This window comes from Canis lupus, chromosome 11 (genome assembly GCF_048164855.1).
Source record: "Canis lupus baileyi chromosome 11, mCanLup2.hap1, whole genome shotgun sequence".
NCBI classification, from domain to species: Eukaryota; Metazoa; Chordata; class Mammalia; order Carnivora; family Canidae; genus Canis; species Canis lupus.
This window is the reverse complement of record NC_132848.1, coordinates 11,742,039-11,761,683: the sequence shown is the minus strand read 5'-3', so window position 1 is coordinate 11,761,683 and position 19,645 is coordinate 11,742,039. Positions and strand designations below refer to the sequence as shown.

Genomic DNA, 19,645 nt, shown 5'->3' with positions numbered 1-19,645 from the left:
GTTTTCAAGAACAGGCCATGTTGGAGGTGGCCTGGGCCTCCGTGATCAGCATGTACCAGCCCAGAGTGGATCCATGAAGGGGCAAATGCCCCATGGGCTTGCTCCAATGGGGGGCCGAGCTGCAAGGCCCCCATGTCTGCCACCACTTCCCCAGATGGTGCTTCCAGTCACTCCATTCTGCCCAGCCCACCTCTCCTCCTGGTCTGCAAACTTTCTGCTGAAAAATCATCTGATGGCCTTGCAGTGTTTCCCTTGTATGTAACAGTTGGCTTTTCTTTTGCTTGCTGCTTTTACGATTCTCTTTATCTTTAATTTTTGCCATTTTAATTATTATAAGTATAATAATAATTATTATTGTGTGTGGACATCACCAGGTTCATCTTGGTTGGGGCTCTCTGTGTATGCTGAAACTGGATGTCTAGTTCCTTCTTGGGTTAAGGAAGTTGTCAGTTTATATGGTTTCAAATAAGTTTTTTTTTGTTTTGTTTTTGTTTTGTTTTTTTTAATCTTTTTGCCTCTCTTCTGTAGGAACTATTATAATGTAGTTGCTTCATGTTGCCACAGAGAAACCTTAACCTTTCCTAAACTTTCTTTAAAAATTCATTTTATTTTTGCAGTTCAGGTTGGTTTCTTTCTACTATCCTGCTTTCCATAGTTGATCTACCCTTCTGCATTCCTTTTTTTTTTTTTTAAGATTTTATTTATTTATGAGAGAGAGCATGAGAGAATACAGGTGGGGGGGGTGCAGGGGAGGCAGAGGCAGAGGAAAGAGAGCAGCAGACTCCCTGCTGAGCAGAGCCCCCCCCCCAACATGGGGCTGGATCCCAGGACCCTGGGATTGTGACCTGAGCTAAAAGTAGGTGCTTACCCGACTGAGCCACCCAGGCACCCCCTGCTGCATTCTTTAATCTGCTGTCGATTCCCTCCAGTTTGTTTTTCATTTCAGTTATTGTATTCTTCAACTATGACTGGTTCATTTTTATATTTTTGATCTTTTGTCGAAGTTCTCACTAAGTTCACCCACTCTTCTTCATTTCAGTGGGTATCTTTAAGACCATTGTTTCGAACTCTTTACCAGGTTGATTGCTTACCTACATTTAGTTTAGCTCTTTTACTGAGGATGTGTCATGTTCCTTTATTTGACTCATATTCTTTTGTCTCCTCATTTTGTCTGAATCTTGTTTGCTACTGTACATTGGGTAGGACAGCTATGTCTCCTGGCCCTAAAAGTAGTGGGCATATATAAAAGATATCCTGTGGTGCTTAGGAGCATAATCCCCCTGAGTCACCAGAACCAAGAATCCCAAAGGTGCCTCCTGTGTGGGCTACATGGGCCCTCTCGTTATGGCCGGGCCACGACTCCTCTGGGAGCACTGATGAACAAGGCTTGCCCCAGAGCAGCTAAGTGAGAAACCCAGCTATAGCTACGGCAGGCCCGCTGGCAGACATGGCCAGCTCTTCTCCTATCCCCAGGGAAGGAGTTGACCTAACTGGGTGCTGGGCTCCGCAAGGACTGCCTGCCAAGTCTGGCAGGGCAGTAGTCACTCTGGGAGAACACTAGTCCCGACAGATGTTTCCAGCTAGTGTGGTAGAGCGGGAGCCACAGTGGAGGACCACCTGGCCCTGTGAATGACTTGTGTCCATAGGGAAATACCTGGTGGGGCAAGCAGTGCCAGCTGTGTAGATAGTGCTAGAACTTGCTCTAGTAAGCATCTGTCTGGCTAGGCAACCAGGAAGGAAGGAAAATGGTACCCACAAGAACATCCAGTCCTAGATACCACCTTGAAAATTCCTGCCTCTCTAGCACACATCCTAAATTGGGCAGTAAGTCGCCTTCTGTATACTCCAGCTGCTTTTCAAACTGCTGCATCAGTTTGTCCTTGGGTGGAGGTGAGATCAACATCCTCCTACTCTACCATCATTTCCTCTATCAATATTTCTAGGATTTTCCTGGTTCCAAGACTTACATTAACCTGTCTATTCCATTTAAACTTTGTATATGGTGTAAGAAAGCAGCGCATTTCTATTCTCTTGTAAGTAGCTGTCTAGTTTGGCCATCATCATGGTCTTTTCCCCATTGTGCATTCTTGCCTCCTGTCAGATTAATGGGCCCTATAAGTGTGAGTTTATCTGGGTTCTCTGCTCTGTCCTACTGAACCGCAGTCTAGTTTTGCATCAGTGCCATACTGTTTTGATCACCTTAGAAGTATAATATACTTTGAGTTCCAGGATTGTGGTTCCTTCCTTGTCAACAACACTGTGCCTGTTCAAGTCGTCCTTCCACCTCCAGAAAAATTTGAGGGTTCTTTGTTCTCCTTCAGTGAAAAACACCATTGGAATTCGGATAGGGATTGCATGGAACCTCTGTATGACTTTGGGTAGCGTGGACATTTTAAAATACACTAACTCCTCCAATCCACGAGCAAGGGGTATCTTTCCAGGGGTTTACGTTGTCCTCATTTCCCTGCATTAACATGCTATGGTTTTCCATAAACAAGTCTTTCACTGCATGGGACACATTCATTCCAAAATATTGTATTCTTTCTGATGCACTTGTAAATGGGATTATTTTCCTTATTTCTCACTCCGATGGTTCACGGTCAGCATATGGAAATGCAACAGAATTTTTGCGTATTGAGTTTGTATCCCGTAACTGTCCTGAACCTGTTTCCTAGTTCTGTGTTTTGGCAAAATCTGGAGGGTACCCTGTGTGTGGAGTGGAGCGTCTCCTGTGAACAGGGACAGGTTCCTTCTCCCTTTCTGATTCAGATACATCTTCCTTCTTTTCCTCACCTAAATGCTGTGGCTGGGACTTCCACCATTATGTCAATAAAAGTGGCAAGAGCGTGGGCATCCAGGTCCTGTTCCTTCTCTTACAGGAAAAACATTGCACTTTGTGCTTTTGAGTATGACGTCCTTGCTGGCATCGCCATGTCTGGCCTTGGCCATGTTCATACGTACATTACCTCTCCACCCATCTGGTTGAGAGAGTTGGCTACACCCATATGTGGAAGCCCGCTGCCAAATGCTTTGTCTGAATCTGCTGAGGGGAGCATATGACTTTTGCGATGCATCACATTTGCTGACTTATGGCTATTCAACCGACCCGGCATCAGAGGAAGAAATCCCCATGGATTGTGGTGCACAACTGTTGTGATGTATTGTTGAGTTTGCTTTGCCAATATTTTGTTGGCAATTGTTACAGCTCTGTTCACTGAGGAACCTGGGGTCTATTTTTCTCTGTAGGGGTGTCCTGGTGTTGCTATCAGGGTGATGCTGGCCTCATAAAGTGGTTTGAAAGTGTCCTCACCCCTTGTCTGTGTGGGGACAAGTGTGAGAAGGATTGGCATTTGCTTTCTTTGAGCAAAGTAGGTAAATTGACCAGCCAAGCTGTCCGAGCCTGGATTTTTACTGGGCAGAAGCCGGTACTGGTACTTGGTCCATTCCAATATTCTATTTCTTGAGGATGTGGTCTTGGGAGGCTATCGGTTTCCAGAAACTTATCCATTTTCATGGTGTCCTCCCATTTTCTAAAATAATTACTTGTAGGAGTCTTGTGGTCCTTCACGTTTCTGTGGTATCAGTTGGAACATCTCCCCTTTCATTTCTGATTTTATTTGAGGCCCCTCTCTTTTTTTCCTGGTGGGTCTGGCTAAAGGATGTGTCCCTTTCATTTGTTTTCAAAGAACCAGCTCTCAGTTTCATTGATCTTTCCTATTGCCTTGTTAAACTCCATTTCATTTATTTCCATGGGGATCTTTGTTATTTCCTTCCTTCCCTTGACTTTGGGATTCATTTCTGTTCTTCTCTTTCTAGCTCCTTGAGGTGTTATAAAATTTCCTTGTCTGTTTGAGATTTTCCTGGTTTCCTGAGGTAAGCCCATGTTGCTACAAGTTTCCCTCCCAGAAGTGCTTCATCTGCACCCCATCCACCTCAGTACGATGCCAATCCATACTGAAACTTGTCACAAGGTTTGTTTTGCTTTGTTTAGTTTTTCCTCTCGAATTTCTTCCTTGACCCATTGGTGGCTCAGGAGCATGCAATTTAATCTCCATGTAGTTGCAAATATCCCAGTTTCCTTCTTGTACTTGATGTCAAGTGTCCTGAGATTGTGGTTGGAAAACATGCTTGATATGATCTCAGTCTTCTTAAAAGTATGGAGGATTGTGTCGTGAGCCAACATAAGATCCATCTACAAGGATATTCATCGTGCTTCTGAGCAAATGTGTGCCCTGCTGCTCTGGGATGAGGTGTTGTACATATATCCACAAAGCCCATCCAGCCTCCTGTGTCATTTAAGGCTGATGTGTTTTCCTATTGATTTTCTGATGAATGACCTATCCCTTGATGTAAGTGGGATACTAGTGTCCCCTGCTGCCATTCTATCACTCTGTTTCTCCCTTTAGCTCTTTTTATATTGGCGTCACATATGCAGGTGCCCCTTTATTGGGTGCACAAATATTTACAAACATCATGTCTTCTTTGTAGGTTGACCCCTTTACTATTATATAATGTGCTTCATTGTCTCTTGTTACAGCCTCCCCCGTTCAGGTCTATTTTGTCTGATAGAAGTATCGCTCCCTCAGGTTTCTTTTGGTTTCCATTTGCATGGAATATATTTCTGCCTCCATTCACATTCAGTCTGTGTGTCCTTATATCTGAAGAGGGTCTCTTTTGGGCCACAGGCAGATGGGTCTGGTTTTGCTAGTCATCCAGCTACTCTGTGTTTTTTTGTTGGAGCATTCAGTCCATTTACATTTCAAGTAATTATCAAGAGGTATGTGCTTATCACCTATTTTGTTATTATTTTCTGGCTGTTTTCATAATGCCTCTATTCCTTTCTTTCTCCCTTGCTCTGTCCCTTTGTGGTTTGAGGACTTTCTTCAGTGTGCTGATACCGTGGACCCTTACACAAGTTTGAACTGTGTGGGTACTACTTGGATTTTTGTTTTTGGTGAATACGCTATTATAACGGTTTTTTCTCCTCCAGATTTTCCTTTTTTTATTGAAGTGCGATTAATGTGTGCTATTATGTTAGTTTCAGCGATGATCAAACAGTCCTACACCTTTTGCTGTGCTCAAGATAAGTGTATTCTTAAGTCTTTTCATCTCTTTCACCTGTTCCCACCACCACTCCTGCTACCTCCATCTGCCAACCATCAGTCTATTCTTTGTATTTAAGAGTCTGTTTTGTGTGTCTCTTTTTTTCTTTGTTGTCCTTCTATTTCATCTTAATGTCACGTTTGAGTGAAATGTGTTTGTTCTCTGGGTGACTTATTTCACTTAGCCTTCCTTATACCCTCTAGGTCTACCCATGTTGTTGTAAATGACAAGATTTCATTCCCTTTTGTGGCTGTGTACTATGCCATTGTGCATAGATACCATGTCTTCTCTATCCATTCATCTATGATTAGACACTTGGATTGCTTCCATATCTGGGCTATTGTAAATAATGCTACAAGAAACATATGGGTACATATATCTCATGGTGTTAGCGTTTTCATCTCCTCTAGGTCAATATCTCATAGTTCAATTACTGAAGCCTACAGAGCCTACAGTAATTCCATTTTTAAGTTTCTGAGGAACCCCCATAGCATTTTCCGCAGTGGCTCCCCAGTTGGCATTGCCACCAACAGTGCATGAGGGTTCCTTTTTTTCCACATCCTTTGCCAATGCTTGTTATTCCCTGTGCTTTTTTTTTTTTTTTCCCTGTGCTTTTTAAGTTTAGCCATTCTGACAGGTATAAAGTAACAAGTCATTGTGGTTTTGATTGACAGTTCCCTGATAATTAGTGACATTGAGCATCTTCTCATGTGTCTGTTGGCCATCTGAATGTCTTCTTTGGAAAAATGCCTATTCAGGTCCCCTGCCCATTTTTGTTTTCACTTGAGCTATTTGGGTGTTTGGTGCTGAACTGTATGCTTTCTTTATGTATTTTGAATTTTAAACTCCCTGGCTTTTAGAATCAGGTGACAAGTGGCATATTCTGGTCATAGCCATAAAAACCAAGGCATTCGTTTCTGTGCAAGTCTCTCTCAGGATATAGTGGCTGTGTTGATAGTAGTAGAAGTGGATCATGAAGATGACACCTCCTGAGATAAAGGGGGAAAAAAAAACCTGGCTCTTATTATTTCCCTTTCTTTCCATAGAGCATCTCAACAGGTCTCTGCTCCTACTGATCATGCTTTAAGATTAGCCGATGAATCTCTTTCAAATAATAATGTCTGGAGACCCTTCAAATGGCTCCTTTTGTGCTGAGCTTTTTAATGTGTTAGTCCTTTAAAAGGCATTTCTCTGCTGTCTCCTTTGGGTCTCATCAAGATGTATGCTGTTGGTTTTTAAAGACAGGTATTTGAGAGTCCGCTCTCATGTGCAGGTGATAAAAGTTTGAGTGCCTCACGTGGGGTACAAATCCTTCACTCTTCAGGGAGATGTTCCTCCTTTGTGATTTTCCTCCCAGTTGTGGGTTAATGCACCAGGGATGGAGTTTATGGTGAGACCACGTCTCAGCCTCTAATACCCACCTTGATGTGATCCCCTTTTCCTGTTTGCCAATGTGAATGAGCTGCTCAGTCAGCTTTCAGGTCTTTTTCAGAGCAATTTTTTTTTTTTTTTTTTTTTTTTTTTGTATGTAGGTATAGAGTCAATGTGTCTATGGGAGGAGGTGGGTTTAGAATCTTCTTTGCCATCTTGGACCATTTATTTTCTTCTATTCTTCTTCTATTTTCTAATTAATAGCATTCATTATCTTTTCTTGCTTGGTTTCATTTTTTTAAACCTCTAACACAATACTATATATGATGCTAATAGTCTAGTACTTGCTCTGGATCAAATTGTTTTAATGTTTCACCATTTAAGATACTATTTGTTATCATTTCTGATAACTACTCCATAGTTTCACTGTTTTAATTTTCTAATATAATAATTTATGCTTATATAGCTTCAAATACTGGGCCATCCTAGCAGTCTCAAAATTTGCTGTAAAATGTTCTTCTCATACATCCCTCCATCCCCTTTGGAAAAGCCCAACTATTTAGCAATGGGAGTAATATAAAGAAAATCTATAAGTGGACTATTAAACTCCTACAGCCATTTATTTATGAATAAATGTATTTTTTCAGAATATATTTGAATGCTAAATATGTACCATACTCTATGGCGTGGGGGTGTGTGGGGGGGGTGGTGTACGTGTGTGTGTTAACTTTCTTAGCAATCTTTTGAGGCTGATAGACATAACTCTGTTTTACTGATGAAGAAACAGACCTAAGGATATTAATAATTTGGCCAAAGTCCCAAAACCAAGTGGTAATAGAATCAGATCTGAACCCAAGTTTACAGCCTGAGCCTTTAACAACTGTTATGTTTCTCATTAATGCATTAGAAAAGAACAAGAAATAGCAGAAGCTTCAAGACAGCAGACAAATGTCATATACTATTTATTCAGTTTCAAAATTCTACTGAAATGACAGCAAACATTTGTAAAAGTCCAAACAATATAGAGAGCAAAAAGGAACACCCAAGTATTTTTCCAATTCTGACAAATTTCTAGAAGACAGAAAACAAGGGGCATCAGAATAAAGGAAGTCACCAACAAGACAAAACAGGCATCCCTTTAGGCCAGCCAAGCCCCCCAGAGAGGACTCCAAGTTGTGAGACGTTAGGTAGAGAGTGAGCCTGGGTTGCTGGCAGTCTTCGGTTTTACATAAAGGCCTATATGCCTATATATCCAGTCAGCTCCTCCCTTTACTGTCTCCCACCCAGCAGTCATGGGCAATGGCATGAGGAGTAACAGTACCTGCACAATGTTAATATGTGCTCCTTAAAGAAATTGGACTACAGTACATGTGTGAAAATGGGACAGGCTCCAAACATGTGAGTTGGCCCCTAGATTATCCCCTTTGTCACTTGACAGCAAGGAAAACATCTAAAGTCCTTGGCTCGGTCTACAAGATAGCATCCAGTCATAGAAAGGGAAGAAAAAAACAAAATATTCCAGTCAAAGGCATATTTTGAACTTGAGCAAAGGTAAGGAACAATGTGTTAGGCTCAAGCAAATATGACTTGCCAGAGGATAAAGGTTAGTCCTGGGTGTGACAGATGTTAAAGCTAGAGGGGCAGACAGAAGCCATATCTGGAGCTTGTACCTGCCCTCTAGGCAAAAGGGAACAACTGAAGGATGTACTACAAGGATGTGAGATGGTCAAGACCACTGTCTTGGCAATTGTGTAGAAGGAGGAGTTGGGAACGAAGGCTCCGTGGGTATCTTAAAACAGTAGTTCCTGGAGTGTGGCCTGGGGAGGCAGCATCAGGACTTGGGAGCTTATGAGAAATGCACGATTGGGCCCCACACCCACCTACTGGCCCTGAACCTCTGGAGGGTAGGGCCCAGCACTGTTTTAATAAGCCCTCTCCCGGTGGTTACGATGCATCCCCATTTGAAATCACTCTTCTAAGGAGCTAATACCTCTTCTCTCAAGATATTTCATCTTCTCCATGAACCTTTTCTGCCCCACCCCTGTGGAGTGGATCATATCCTCCATTGTCATCCTCTCTGTCTTTGATACCTACTTCTACAGTAGAATGTTCTGGTGCTTTCTTGTCAGTTTTGTCGTGCCAACCAACACACGTCTTCATGTCAGGTAGTGTCTCTCACCTGCCGTTACAGGTCAGCAGGACCTGGCAAAGCTCTTAATGAACTAGTTTGCTGAATGGAGGAACACCAAAGTACTTATTAGGAGGCATTTGTTGTAGTCCAATCAATAGATAAGGAGGAAATGAGGTCTTGAGTCCAGTGTAGTTGGGATGGGCCTGAGAAATATTTAGGAAATAAAATGGGCAGGATGCTAACAAGAGCTAACAATTATATGACGCTTACTGTGTACCAGGCAGTTTTAAGTGCTTTACATCTATTTCTGTTTAATCCTCACAATAATCCTAGGAGGTCGCTACTATTTTTTCTCCATGTTATAAATGGGGAAACCGAGACTAAGTAATTTACCCAAGTCAGACTAATATTCAGTTGACATTCAACCCAGATGATGTTTGGCAGCAGAATCCTTGTTCTTTACATTATTCTGCTTCCAGACGTGTGCTAAGGTTTTGAGTCATTGGGTAAATGGAGTGGCTTCAGCAAAGACACAAAGACGGGAAAAAACAGGGGAAGATGCTGAGTTCAGCTTTAGATGCTCTGTTGAGATACCTTTACAGGGTGTCTAGCAATAGTTTGATGGAATAGTCTGAAGTATAGGGGCATAGACTGGCCTGGATATATGGATTTTTTTAAAGATTTTATTTGAAAGAGAGAGAGAGAGAGCGCCAGCCAAAAGAGGGGAATAGTGGGCGAGGGAGAAGCAGACTCCCCTGCTGACCTGGGACCGGGATCATGACCTGAGCCGAAGGCAGATGCTTAACCGACTGAGCCACCCAGGCGTCCCTAGTGTATGGATTTTAAAATCAACATGCAAACAATGAAAAAAGGATGAGATGACCTAGGAGGTATTTATTATAGGTATCCCCACTTTTCAAAAGTTCATGTTACACCACTATGCGTTTATGAAGGACCTACTACATCAGTACCTGTTTTCGCTAACCAAAAGAAACCCAGAGGGGACTTTTGCTTTCGTTGGGGGGGGGGGGGGATGAAAGCCTCAGCAGCTGTTTCACAGCAAGCAGTTCTAGAGGCAGTGCACACTCCACACAAGTGGCACGACCAACTCCTTACCTGGTGACCACACTCAGCATCTCTGCATCAGGCTGCTGTAGCTTTTTTATTATTATTCATGAGAGACACACAGAGAGAGAGGCAGAGACACAGGCAGAGGGAGAAGCAGGATCCCCATGGGGAGCCTGATGCGGGACTCAACCCCAGGACCCCGGGGTCGGTCACACCATGAGCCCAAGGCAGATGCTCAACCGCTGAGCCACCGGCACCCCAGGCTGCCATAGCTTTGAACTAGGTCTATGGGCATCTGTGTTTTGTCTCCATTTACTTTGTATAACTGTTAGCAAGATGTGTACTAAGGTGCCAGAAAAGCCTAAGAGGTTATTTTTGGGTCTAGGGACGCTCACAAAGGTTTCCCCAAAAACGATTCGAATGATCTGAAGACGTGAGGAGAACTTAAAAAGGGGGGGCGGGCAGTTCATGGGAGCTGCATCTTCATTTTACCCCATTTCGACTTATGAAAGGTTTCATAGGAAGCTCTACTTCCTACGAAGTTCCTACTTCCTATAGCAGGGGAAACCTGTGTTTATGAGCCCAGTGGACTGAAAGCCCTAATGAACGATATTTGAGGGAATCTAAGATGCAGTGGCCTCATAGGTACAAGGAAAGTCCCAGGAGACAGTAGAGTCCTAGAACCCAAGGCAATCGGTAGGCTCGTGAAGGGGGTGAACAGGATTAGCCTCAATGAATTCAACGAAGAAAAATACTGAAGGCCATTTTGGCATCTTAGAGGTCACTAAAATTGGCTTGCTGTGATCACCAACGGAGGGAGGAAAGCCAGATTAGAACACATTAAGTGAAAAGACAGCAAGAAATTGGGAAAGCAAACCTCCTCTACAAATACAGGACATCTTGCGGAAGATGCAATATAAAAAACTGTTTTATATGAGACTTCAGTGTACTTTTGGGCCCAGCAGATGGAACCACTCGAAGTGGTGTTGAGAATAAAGTGGAAAACATGAAGAACCAATTTTATGAACCAAAACCGGGATAGGCTGGAGAGCGCTGGGTTCTGGGAGAGTTTGGTCTTGAGCTAAAGGGCAACAACTCAATCTGAGAGAAGGACATGAGGGAAGATGGGAATGGATGTGAGGGGTTTAGGTGGAGGGGATGACCTTAATTTTACTGATAAAATGAGATTAATGGTAGGCCATTGGGTATGGAGAAGAAAACTAAGTGTAAAACTTAAAGGAAGCTTTAGGGAATGGAAGAGTAAGCATCCCTAAATGCAGTAAAGAGGACAAGTAATCTGAGGAATAAACCATTTCTAAACCCAACCAGGGGGTCGTACCAGAAGGAAAACAGAAGGCTAGGATGGGCTGAGAAAAAATGGTGGGTAATAGACTGCAGGACTCTGAGGTCAAAGATCAGTGAGCACAGAATTTGCTGGACAGGAAGTTATTGTCAGAGTAGGTTATCAGAGGTGAAGTTCGAGTAGCTCTGAATGGAAATACCTAAGCTGTAGCCCTCAGTGGGCAGCTGGAATAGTAAAGATGAAGTTGATAAAAGCAGGAACCATAGGGTTGGAATATCGAATAAGGGTATCTAGGTACGTATGTGAGAAAACGCCAACATTGCTGGCACTTTTAGTGTAGTTTTGCTTGGAAAAATACACTGGAAATGGCAGTGGTGTGGGCCGGGGCAGGTGGGGGCCCCTTGAGGTAGGTGATCCCTTGCTCTTGGGCCTGGGTGCCAGCGTTAAAAGTGGGTAACAAAATGTGTTACTCTGGAAAGGCTGAGGGAGTTCTGGAGCATAAAGAGAAGTTAGGAAACTCCAGAGAGACGGAGTGGCCGTGTGATTGACAACAACTTGTAATAGGGGTAGGAGCATCGGATTTTGAGTTGGTTTTGGCGGGGCGTGCAAGGTGACACAATTCCTCTACCTCCCTTGTCTCTTAAAAAAATCACAACTCAGCTTGAGCTTACTGTGGTCACAGATGCCTTGGGAGTGAGTGCTCAGCTGTAGGCACGACCACGCCTCCTCGGCCTCCTAAACGTGATCACAAGCGGACAGCACTCGGAAGGCACCCCGGCTGGGAGCCTGGGTCCCAGGGAGCGGGGAAGCCAAGCCCCCGTGCTACCTAGAACAGGCACCCGAAACCCTCTGTTGTGGACGCTGCCCGTATTGCAGTATAATTACATGTACTTCCAATATCTAATCAATGGCTGTCTTGCCTATTTTATTTTAAAAATCCTTTCTCTCCAAACTATACTCTTGTTCCCATAACATTCCCCTCACCTGCATTATCACCCCAGGAATCTTCTAATTCATCAACAAATATTTTACTTGCCTTTTAATCCATTCTCTGAACTGTAGCAATTTTTTTTTTTTTAAACTACAAACCGGATTACAGGACTGCCAAGCCCTTAAGTCTGTGGGTTAATTTCAGCGATGATGGGCAGCCCAACTGTTTGTTTACGAGGCCCCGGACCACCTGCCCTCGCTGGCCTCTCAGTGCTCCCGAACCGCCAACCACAGCCACTCAGCCCTCAGCAGGCCTTGGGCCTTGTCCCCGGGCTCTCACCAGCTCTGTTCCCACGGGAGAGCACAGCCGCCTCGGCTCGGGCTCACTCTGAACCCCCGACCAAGAACCTGGCACAAATCCTCCAGCAGAACCCTGTTATTTCCCCTACGACGACGCAGTTTCATAGTAATTATCCAGCGTGTTTTCCCCACTACCAAGCACACGGTACTAAGGGGTAGGAGAGGGAAACGTAATTAGCTTTGCCTTTGATCCATTAGAGAAAGGAGAGCCTGGCAAGCTAGTTCACATGGATCTTGGCTGTAAAACACACGAGCAGGGGAGACAGCAGCACATGGGCAGCGACACACGGCCGTCTGGGACACCCGACTGTACCTCAGGGGGCAAGTGCTGCTGGAACAAATTTCTAAGTCTTTTAAATTTTAAGGACTGATTTTCAAGGTTATTCTGGACTTAAACTGGGGGCCAATCAATCTCATTAGTATTTCAATAGACCATGTAAAAGGAAAAGAAATCTTTTTGTGCCTAGGCCAGTTCTCCCACGTGGTACTGAAATGGTTCCAAAGCATCACAGGCCACTCCCTCAATGGTCCTGCTTTGAGGAACAGGCAGTTTTGTGGTGGTTTTCCTGCCACATGCCCACCACTATCAGTCTTTAAATCCTATGTGTGGGTATCAAGATTCATATGGAAGCATCTAGTTGTCTCCGCATATCAGCTAGTCCTAGAAAAATAGCAAAAATCTGCTGTTGTCAGCTTAATTCTAATAGCTGCTTTCAAAGTTCAAATATCTAGTGTCTTGGAATTATATGAAATAGCACTACGTGGCAGGTCTTCGCGTACTATAGCTAAACAGGAAATTACCTGTGGGGGGAAATAAGTCATTAGTTCAATTAAGTAAATTAATAGACAATTCTCTTGAAGAGAATCTGAGCAATTAAAAAAAATAATCCACATCCTCTTCTTATAAGAATTCAAGAAAAATGTACTAACTGCCCATGCCTACTGTGCCTGAACTTTTCTATACAATGTATTGATCCCAAAGCAAACTCTTCATACTCCCCTGTACAGCAGCAACCCCTTTATACTCTTATTTCTCCTAAGTGTGCAGAGAGCGTTTTATAGCCAGGGAAAAACGGTATGTTAAGGGATCTAAGATCATCCATTTGCATCAGAAGAGGTTATATAGAAACCTATTTCCACTAAATCATGAGAGTTGTACTTAACGATAAGGAAGAAAATAGGTTCATTAGAAGCAGTACTTAAGATGATGAACGGACACAAGAATGTCTGAAGCTTTACATCTAATAGTTCTCAGTTGGTTATAGCTGCTAGAAATAAATCTCTGGAACAGTGGCTCTTAACTGGGGATAATTTTGCATACCCTCTTCCACTGGGGACCTTTGGCAAAATCTGGAGACAACTGGGGGTGGTGATGGTATTACTGGTATCTAAGTGGGCAAAGGAGGAGTATCTTAATGCACAGGGCAGCCCTTCTGACTGCTGTGCATCTGGTCCAAAATATCAATTGTGCCAAGGGTAAGAAATCCTGATCTAAAAAGAACATGTATTTTTTTCCCCATTTTTTTATATCTAGAATAAGGAGCCAGGAGTTTATTTCCAGCCCTTTCCGGAAAGCCTTAGTTCACAGATGGTAATGATTCCAAACAAAATGCACATTTGTGAGTCTTCTAAAAATATGACACTAGGATTATAGTAAGCTACCATCATAGTAGGTAGCTGCCCTTACCTAAGAAAGCAGCTGAGTTTATGCTAAAAGTGAAATGTCTGTGAAATAAGTAAAACAGTTTTTCAGAGTAACAGGGTTGGTACAGGCTATTAAAACAAGGTTACCCAGTTCTGGAGCACAATTTAGATTTATGGGTGTGTTTGAGAGAGAGAGAGCATTTCAAAGTAAAATCACTCATTGTGCATCAATCATTAGTGTGTATTTAGCCATTATCCGTAACTAGTTCCAATATTCCCTAATCTGGGGAATTTTCAGTTCAAATATAAGCTTTTTCTCTTCCAAGACCTAAGTAAAACAATTTGCCAAAATCATCACTGATACTCATTTAAGATCAGAATTAAAAGGTTTGAAGAGGTCAGGGTATTAAGATTCATTCTACTAAAAATTTTATTCTGAAACCTGATACACACAGACATCACAGGGTTTAACAAAGTAAAATTACCTGCAATATTTCCTCCAGTAGTTTTAATTGAAGTTGGTTTCTATGATGTCCAATGAAAAATCCCGATTTGAATTTAGAACTTTCTAAAAGCAAAACCATGTTGCTGATAAATCTCGCCCTAACTTGTATGTGTTCACAAAATCTTATTTTTCTAATCACGGGAAAAGCAGTAATTTCACTGTATCTTTCTTAAGAAAATGGCCTTATTTGGTAAGCTTCTGGGAGCCTGCCACCAAATACTTCTACTGTGTTCCATTTTTACAACCAACTAAAGGTATCAAAGGAGTTTTATATTTAATTAAGTGGAAAAGTAAGTTAAAACCAGAATATCCTTTTCCAAACAGTAATATGAAATGTTACTGTAGTGTTCATTTTCCATTCTACAGAGGATTAAGTAAGATTTAAAAAAAGATATGAAATCTGGGGTGGCAGTGATTTGAAAAATAGATTCAATTTAAGACAGAGCTAGAATCCAAAATTTGCTGAAAATTTTATGCTCTTTAATATCAAAACATCTAAGCATAATATATGTAGAGAATGGCAGTTAATTTTAACAATTTAAATTTTTGGTAAAAAATGTGGGCAGAAAATGTCACCTCAACTTTTTGTGAAGTATTACCACATACTCTGTCAGGTGACTAAACAAAGCTTACATGGCTCATTAACTAAATGTTTCAATGACTAGGGACTTTGACTATTTCATTATTTATGAACTTCAATCATGCCTATATAATAATATATTCATTTACTGTCTGTTAGCTATATATAAAATACCAAAACACCCCTTATAACTGGTTAAATTAGATATGTCCCTATGTTATTTACCATTTATCCAACAGAAGTATTTTAAAAAAAATAAGACTGGTTAATTATGATTATATAATTAACATCTTTTGGTAAATTTTTTGGTAAATATTCAAACATTTGAAGTCCTCATACCCCTATCTCTTAAGCATTCTAATTCCTAATGGTTAGGAAGCTTTAGCCATCACTAATATGAAGACATGACCACCTTTTTAAAAAATGATCGTTCAGTGCTATCGATTTTATATGTAAATTTTTAGGTTAGGCCTCGCTATACCAAATTTCCTTTTCGCTTTAGTTCCATTAAATAACCTCAAAATGCAACTCCTCCTATTGAACTTTTTTTAAAAAAGTAGGTTGATGTGTCAAGAAAATAAGCCAACAACTATTTTTCTATTAACTTGTAGCTCTCCTGAGAAGTCTACATAAGCAGAACTTCCTAATACATGAAAGACTGTTAAGAGTAGTATGAGTGGCAGACCCAGGACTAGACTTCACACCCTGCAACCTCCATTCTAGTATTGATATCACCACTAAAAGTACAGAATTAATCAGTATGACTCAGCATTTAAAATCTGAGTATTCTTCTGTTACCTAATTTTATGTAAATATATATATTCACATATACATAGATTTTAAAAACCACTAAAACCAGATATACTACTAGAAAAAATGTAATCTATTTTTATATTAAAAGATAAAATTTCAGCTATGTTAGAAAAATTAGCAGTCTTCCAAGACTTAAAAAAAAACAAACCATGCATCTTGGAAGTTTAAAAAAAAAAAAAAAAAAAGAAAAGAAATCCAATACATGAAAAGTGTTTGGATTTAACTTTAGACAATTAACTAAGACATTCACACAACATATGCATGTCAGTCTCCTATATAGTCCTAGAGCCTGCAGTATTGTAATTTATTGTGAAACCATGTAACCAAATACTTAAATATATCCACAACATCTATACCACGGTAATGCATAGTACATAATATACTGACATCTCAAATTTCTATTACAGTTTTATGCAAATTATGGTATAAGATTATCACCTGCCACATTTTTGAAATGGCACCAACTTCATGTAACGTTCTATATTAACGTACTAAAATCCTTACTGGTAATGTGATGTCTTACACATTATCTGAACATTTGAAATCAAGCTGTTAATCTAATAACCACAGTATGTTATCAATTAAAATCACTGCATAGTCGGATGTTAAAGCAGGAAGTTATACAGCGGGAAAATGATTTCTAATTCACAGTTTCAAAAATAAAGGGTGCAGTTTTCAAATATCTGATTGCTTGAATTGGTCAATTTAACAACTGCCTCCTTCAATACATGTAAACTATGTTTGCACAGCATTAGGAGATGTCTTTTATTTCAGAAGTTCTTACTGTTACAGGAGCACCACAAATTTGAAGGAATTGGCTACAGTGTGAAATGAGCTCACTGAAGGATATGTTAAATAAAATTTTAACTACAATATAAGATACTGCAAAGCTTTGTTTCCCCCCAGCACAGACCCCCTTAATCAGGAAAAGTAGTCAACACTTACCAAATACAATATGTAAATTAGCTCTACAAGGGAGGGGTGGGGACTCTAACTCAACTAAAAGAAATTACTATATTAACAAACCTGTGATGTGATCGTCAGCTTCAGAATTTTCCTAAAAATAAAATTCAAAAGCATACACAGTATTTGTATCCTTTGATAAGGAATGCAGGGATCCAAAGGGAATGAAAGAAACATCTGGTTTTAAAAATTTCTAAGTGGAAACACACACACACAAATGGGTAACTGAGAAAAACTGAGTACTTAAATATTCAAATTTTAAATGTGTAAGAAAATTTATAATAGAAAAAGTGGCAAATTGTTATTGTGACTTGATTTGCTGAAAACATCTGCAAATTCACACTGGCATTAAGAAAACCAAAGTTTCAAAAATTTACTCCTCTCTCTCTCTCTCTCTCTCCCCAGATAGGTTTTCTGTGCAAAAATAAATATCTGAAAATTGCACTAATACAATACTTATTTTAACTTTTGTTATTATGAATAATCTGCACATGCTGCTTTACAGACAATACATATTTGTAAACTTGCTCATGCAAAATTAGTGTGCGCAACAGGGATATCTTAATCCCCATACTTAAAAAATGATACCTTATTATTTTTAAACTGCCAAACCCTTTGAAATGTAACAAATCTTACACAGATATCCTTGTCTGCCAGCTAAAAATCAATTTATGTTGCTGAAACAAAAAGTTATACAAGAAAAACATGGTTTTCATCTTGCAGAATTTTTGATTTTTAAAAGAAAATTTATAAAAGAAAGAAATTCATGGTCACAAAATTTTAACATTTTAATCCTAAACATTACAGGGCAAATAGATACTGGACCCTAACTCCATAAATCCTAACTTTTAAGTTTCCATTTTTTTAAATGTTGCCCTAACCACTAAGACATTAGTGGTTTTACAACCTCTGGAGATTGTGGAAATACATGTTTCTGAAAGAAATGCTACAAAAACAACAATGGAAGAAAGCCAAACTGTCTCCGTGAAGGAAAAATAATATGGAACATTTTGAAGCCTTAAACACTTCTTTCCATGTCTTATGATTAACCTGTCAATTCAGTGCATCATATGGTCAATGTAATGGTCCCCATGTTGAACAAACATCTAACTAGTGTCCATTGATTCCAAGTTAGTAGATGATGAATCTTTCTGGATACTTTCAAAGATGGCCGCCAGCTCAGGGTTAGAACTGATCTGGGACTGGAATTCGCTCATCAGCGGACTCTTCTCGGCTTCTGGAATGGTTAGCAATGCTGCTACTGCTCTCATGGCAGATCGCTTTAGTTCATCTTGCTTTTCAAACTCCTGCTTTACTGAGTTTGCCTTCACCTGTAACATAAAGACAGCTCTTGAACAAAATTTTAAGCATATAGAAATTTCTGGTAAATAAAGCAAAGCTATTTTATAAGCCCCAAAGGTACATTCTACTCTAAACAGCTATTTTTAAATTTTTAGCAGTAGCTGTCTTCCTTTGAGGGAACATTTTATACAAAGCCCTTTATAAAACAGAAAATCCAGAGCCTGACTGAAACAAAGAACGAGATCCAGAGCCTTATGCTTATCAAGTAACTACTCCTTAATTTAGACCATTAACTAAGACATTATTCTTCAAGAACGTCATGTACTGACCTCTCTGCCTTAAATTTGTGTAACTTTTTATGTGAAAAGTCGTTTTACCTTCTGAATCTAAAAATAATTCTGACTTTTCATTTTCAAGGTCTGTTTTAAATACCATGCTCATTAGAAGCTATGATTCCTCCCACCCCCACTACAATTCACCATTTCCTCTTTTGTGCTTCTATCACATTTTATCCTGTATCAATACTTCAAAATAGGTATCATAGTGTAACATTAAATAAAAGCTTTTAAGAATAGCATTTAACAAAACATTTAAACCAACTGCTACATAGGGTGCTAGCATGGTTAAATTCAGAAAACTACAGTATAGAATCAACTAGGATCTTGAATATACCAAGCCTGGCCTTAGGTGATGTCTATTAGTGATTACCTTAGTTGTACATGTGGCACGTAACGGCTCAACAAGTCGGTCCAACCTCTGCAGTACTGCACTTGGACAAAGGGTGGAGAGTCTCACCAACATTAAAAATGTTAGCATCTATTAGACATTAAAACAAAAATTTAGACTTGCATTATTTTCTAAAGACAAAATTCTGATAAAGTTTTTAAGAGGAAAGGATTAGCAAGTACCATAAAGTTTCATTTTAATGTAATCTGCCACTTGGAATCACATAAATTTGTTTCAAACCTTATCTTAGGAATATTAGTTATAAGCACTAGACAGATCTAACCTATAAGGTGATCCTATAGTACAGCACTGATAAAGTGGTTCTCAATCTGGGCTGCACATTAGTGCTTGACAATTTTAGAAATATGCCTAATTCCTCAGCCCTTTTCCCAAAGATTTTTACCTAACCTGTCAGGATAGGGCCATAAATATACTATTTTTTAAAAAGCTCATGTGCACTGGAATGGAAAATCACTGAACATGAAAATAACTGAACCAGGAGAATAATTTTATAATAAGTTTCTACTGTCCTAACAGATCTCCAACATCAAAAAGACAGGTTATTCAGATTAACTCAGTAACCACAGTCTTTTTTCTCTTTAGACTATAAGCTGTAGAATGAAGCAGGAGGATTCTATTACTTTTTGGGGGGCTTTGTCATTGACTAATGAGAGGGTCAGGTTACTGCCAGATATGGAAACACAGAAGTTAGGATTCTGACAGTATGCTAAATGACTGTTCAGCTGCCACTTTTGCCTTGACTAAAGGCCCTAAGAGAAAAGTAGAATAGAGATATAATGCACTCCTTTTTAAAATCACCTTTATATATATAGTTCCTATTTAAAA

At 40.2% G+C, this 19,645-nt stretch overlaps 1 protein-coding gene across 2 annotated transcripts in view; it reads right to left on the bottom strand.

The window, feature by feature from the left end:
* Positions 1–17,534: 17,534 nt before the first annotated feature.
* The window catches only part of CAND1 (cullin associated and neddylation dissociated 1), a 38,923-nt gene continuing 36,812 nt past the window's right edge, over positions 17,535–19,645 (bottom strand). For both annotated transcript variants that reach the window (XM_072843178.1, XM_072843179.1), the window contains 2 exons: positions 18,782–18,889; positions 17,535–18,102 (listed from right to left, as the gene is read on the bottom strand). In XM_072843178.1, the coding sequence (XP_072699279.1) occupies positions 17,878–18,102; positions 18,782–18,889 (333 nt within the window). In that variant the 3' untranslated portion in view covers positions 17,535–17,877. The remainder of the gene's footprint in view (positions 18,103–18,781; positions 18,890–19,645) is intronic.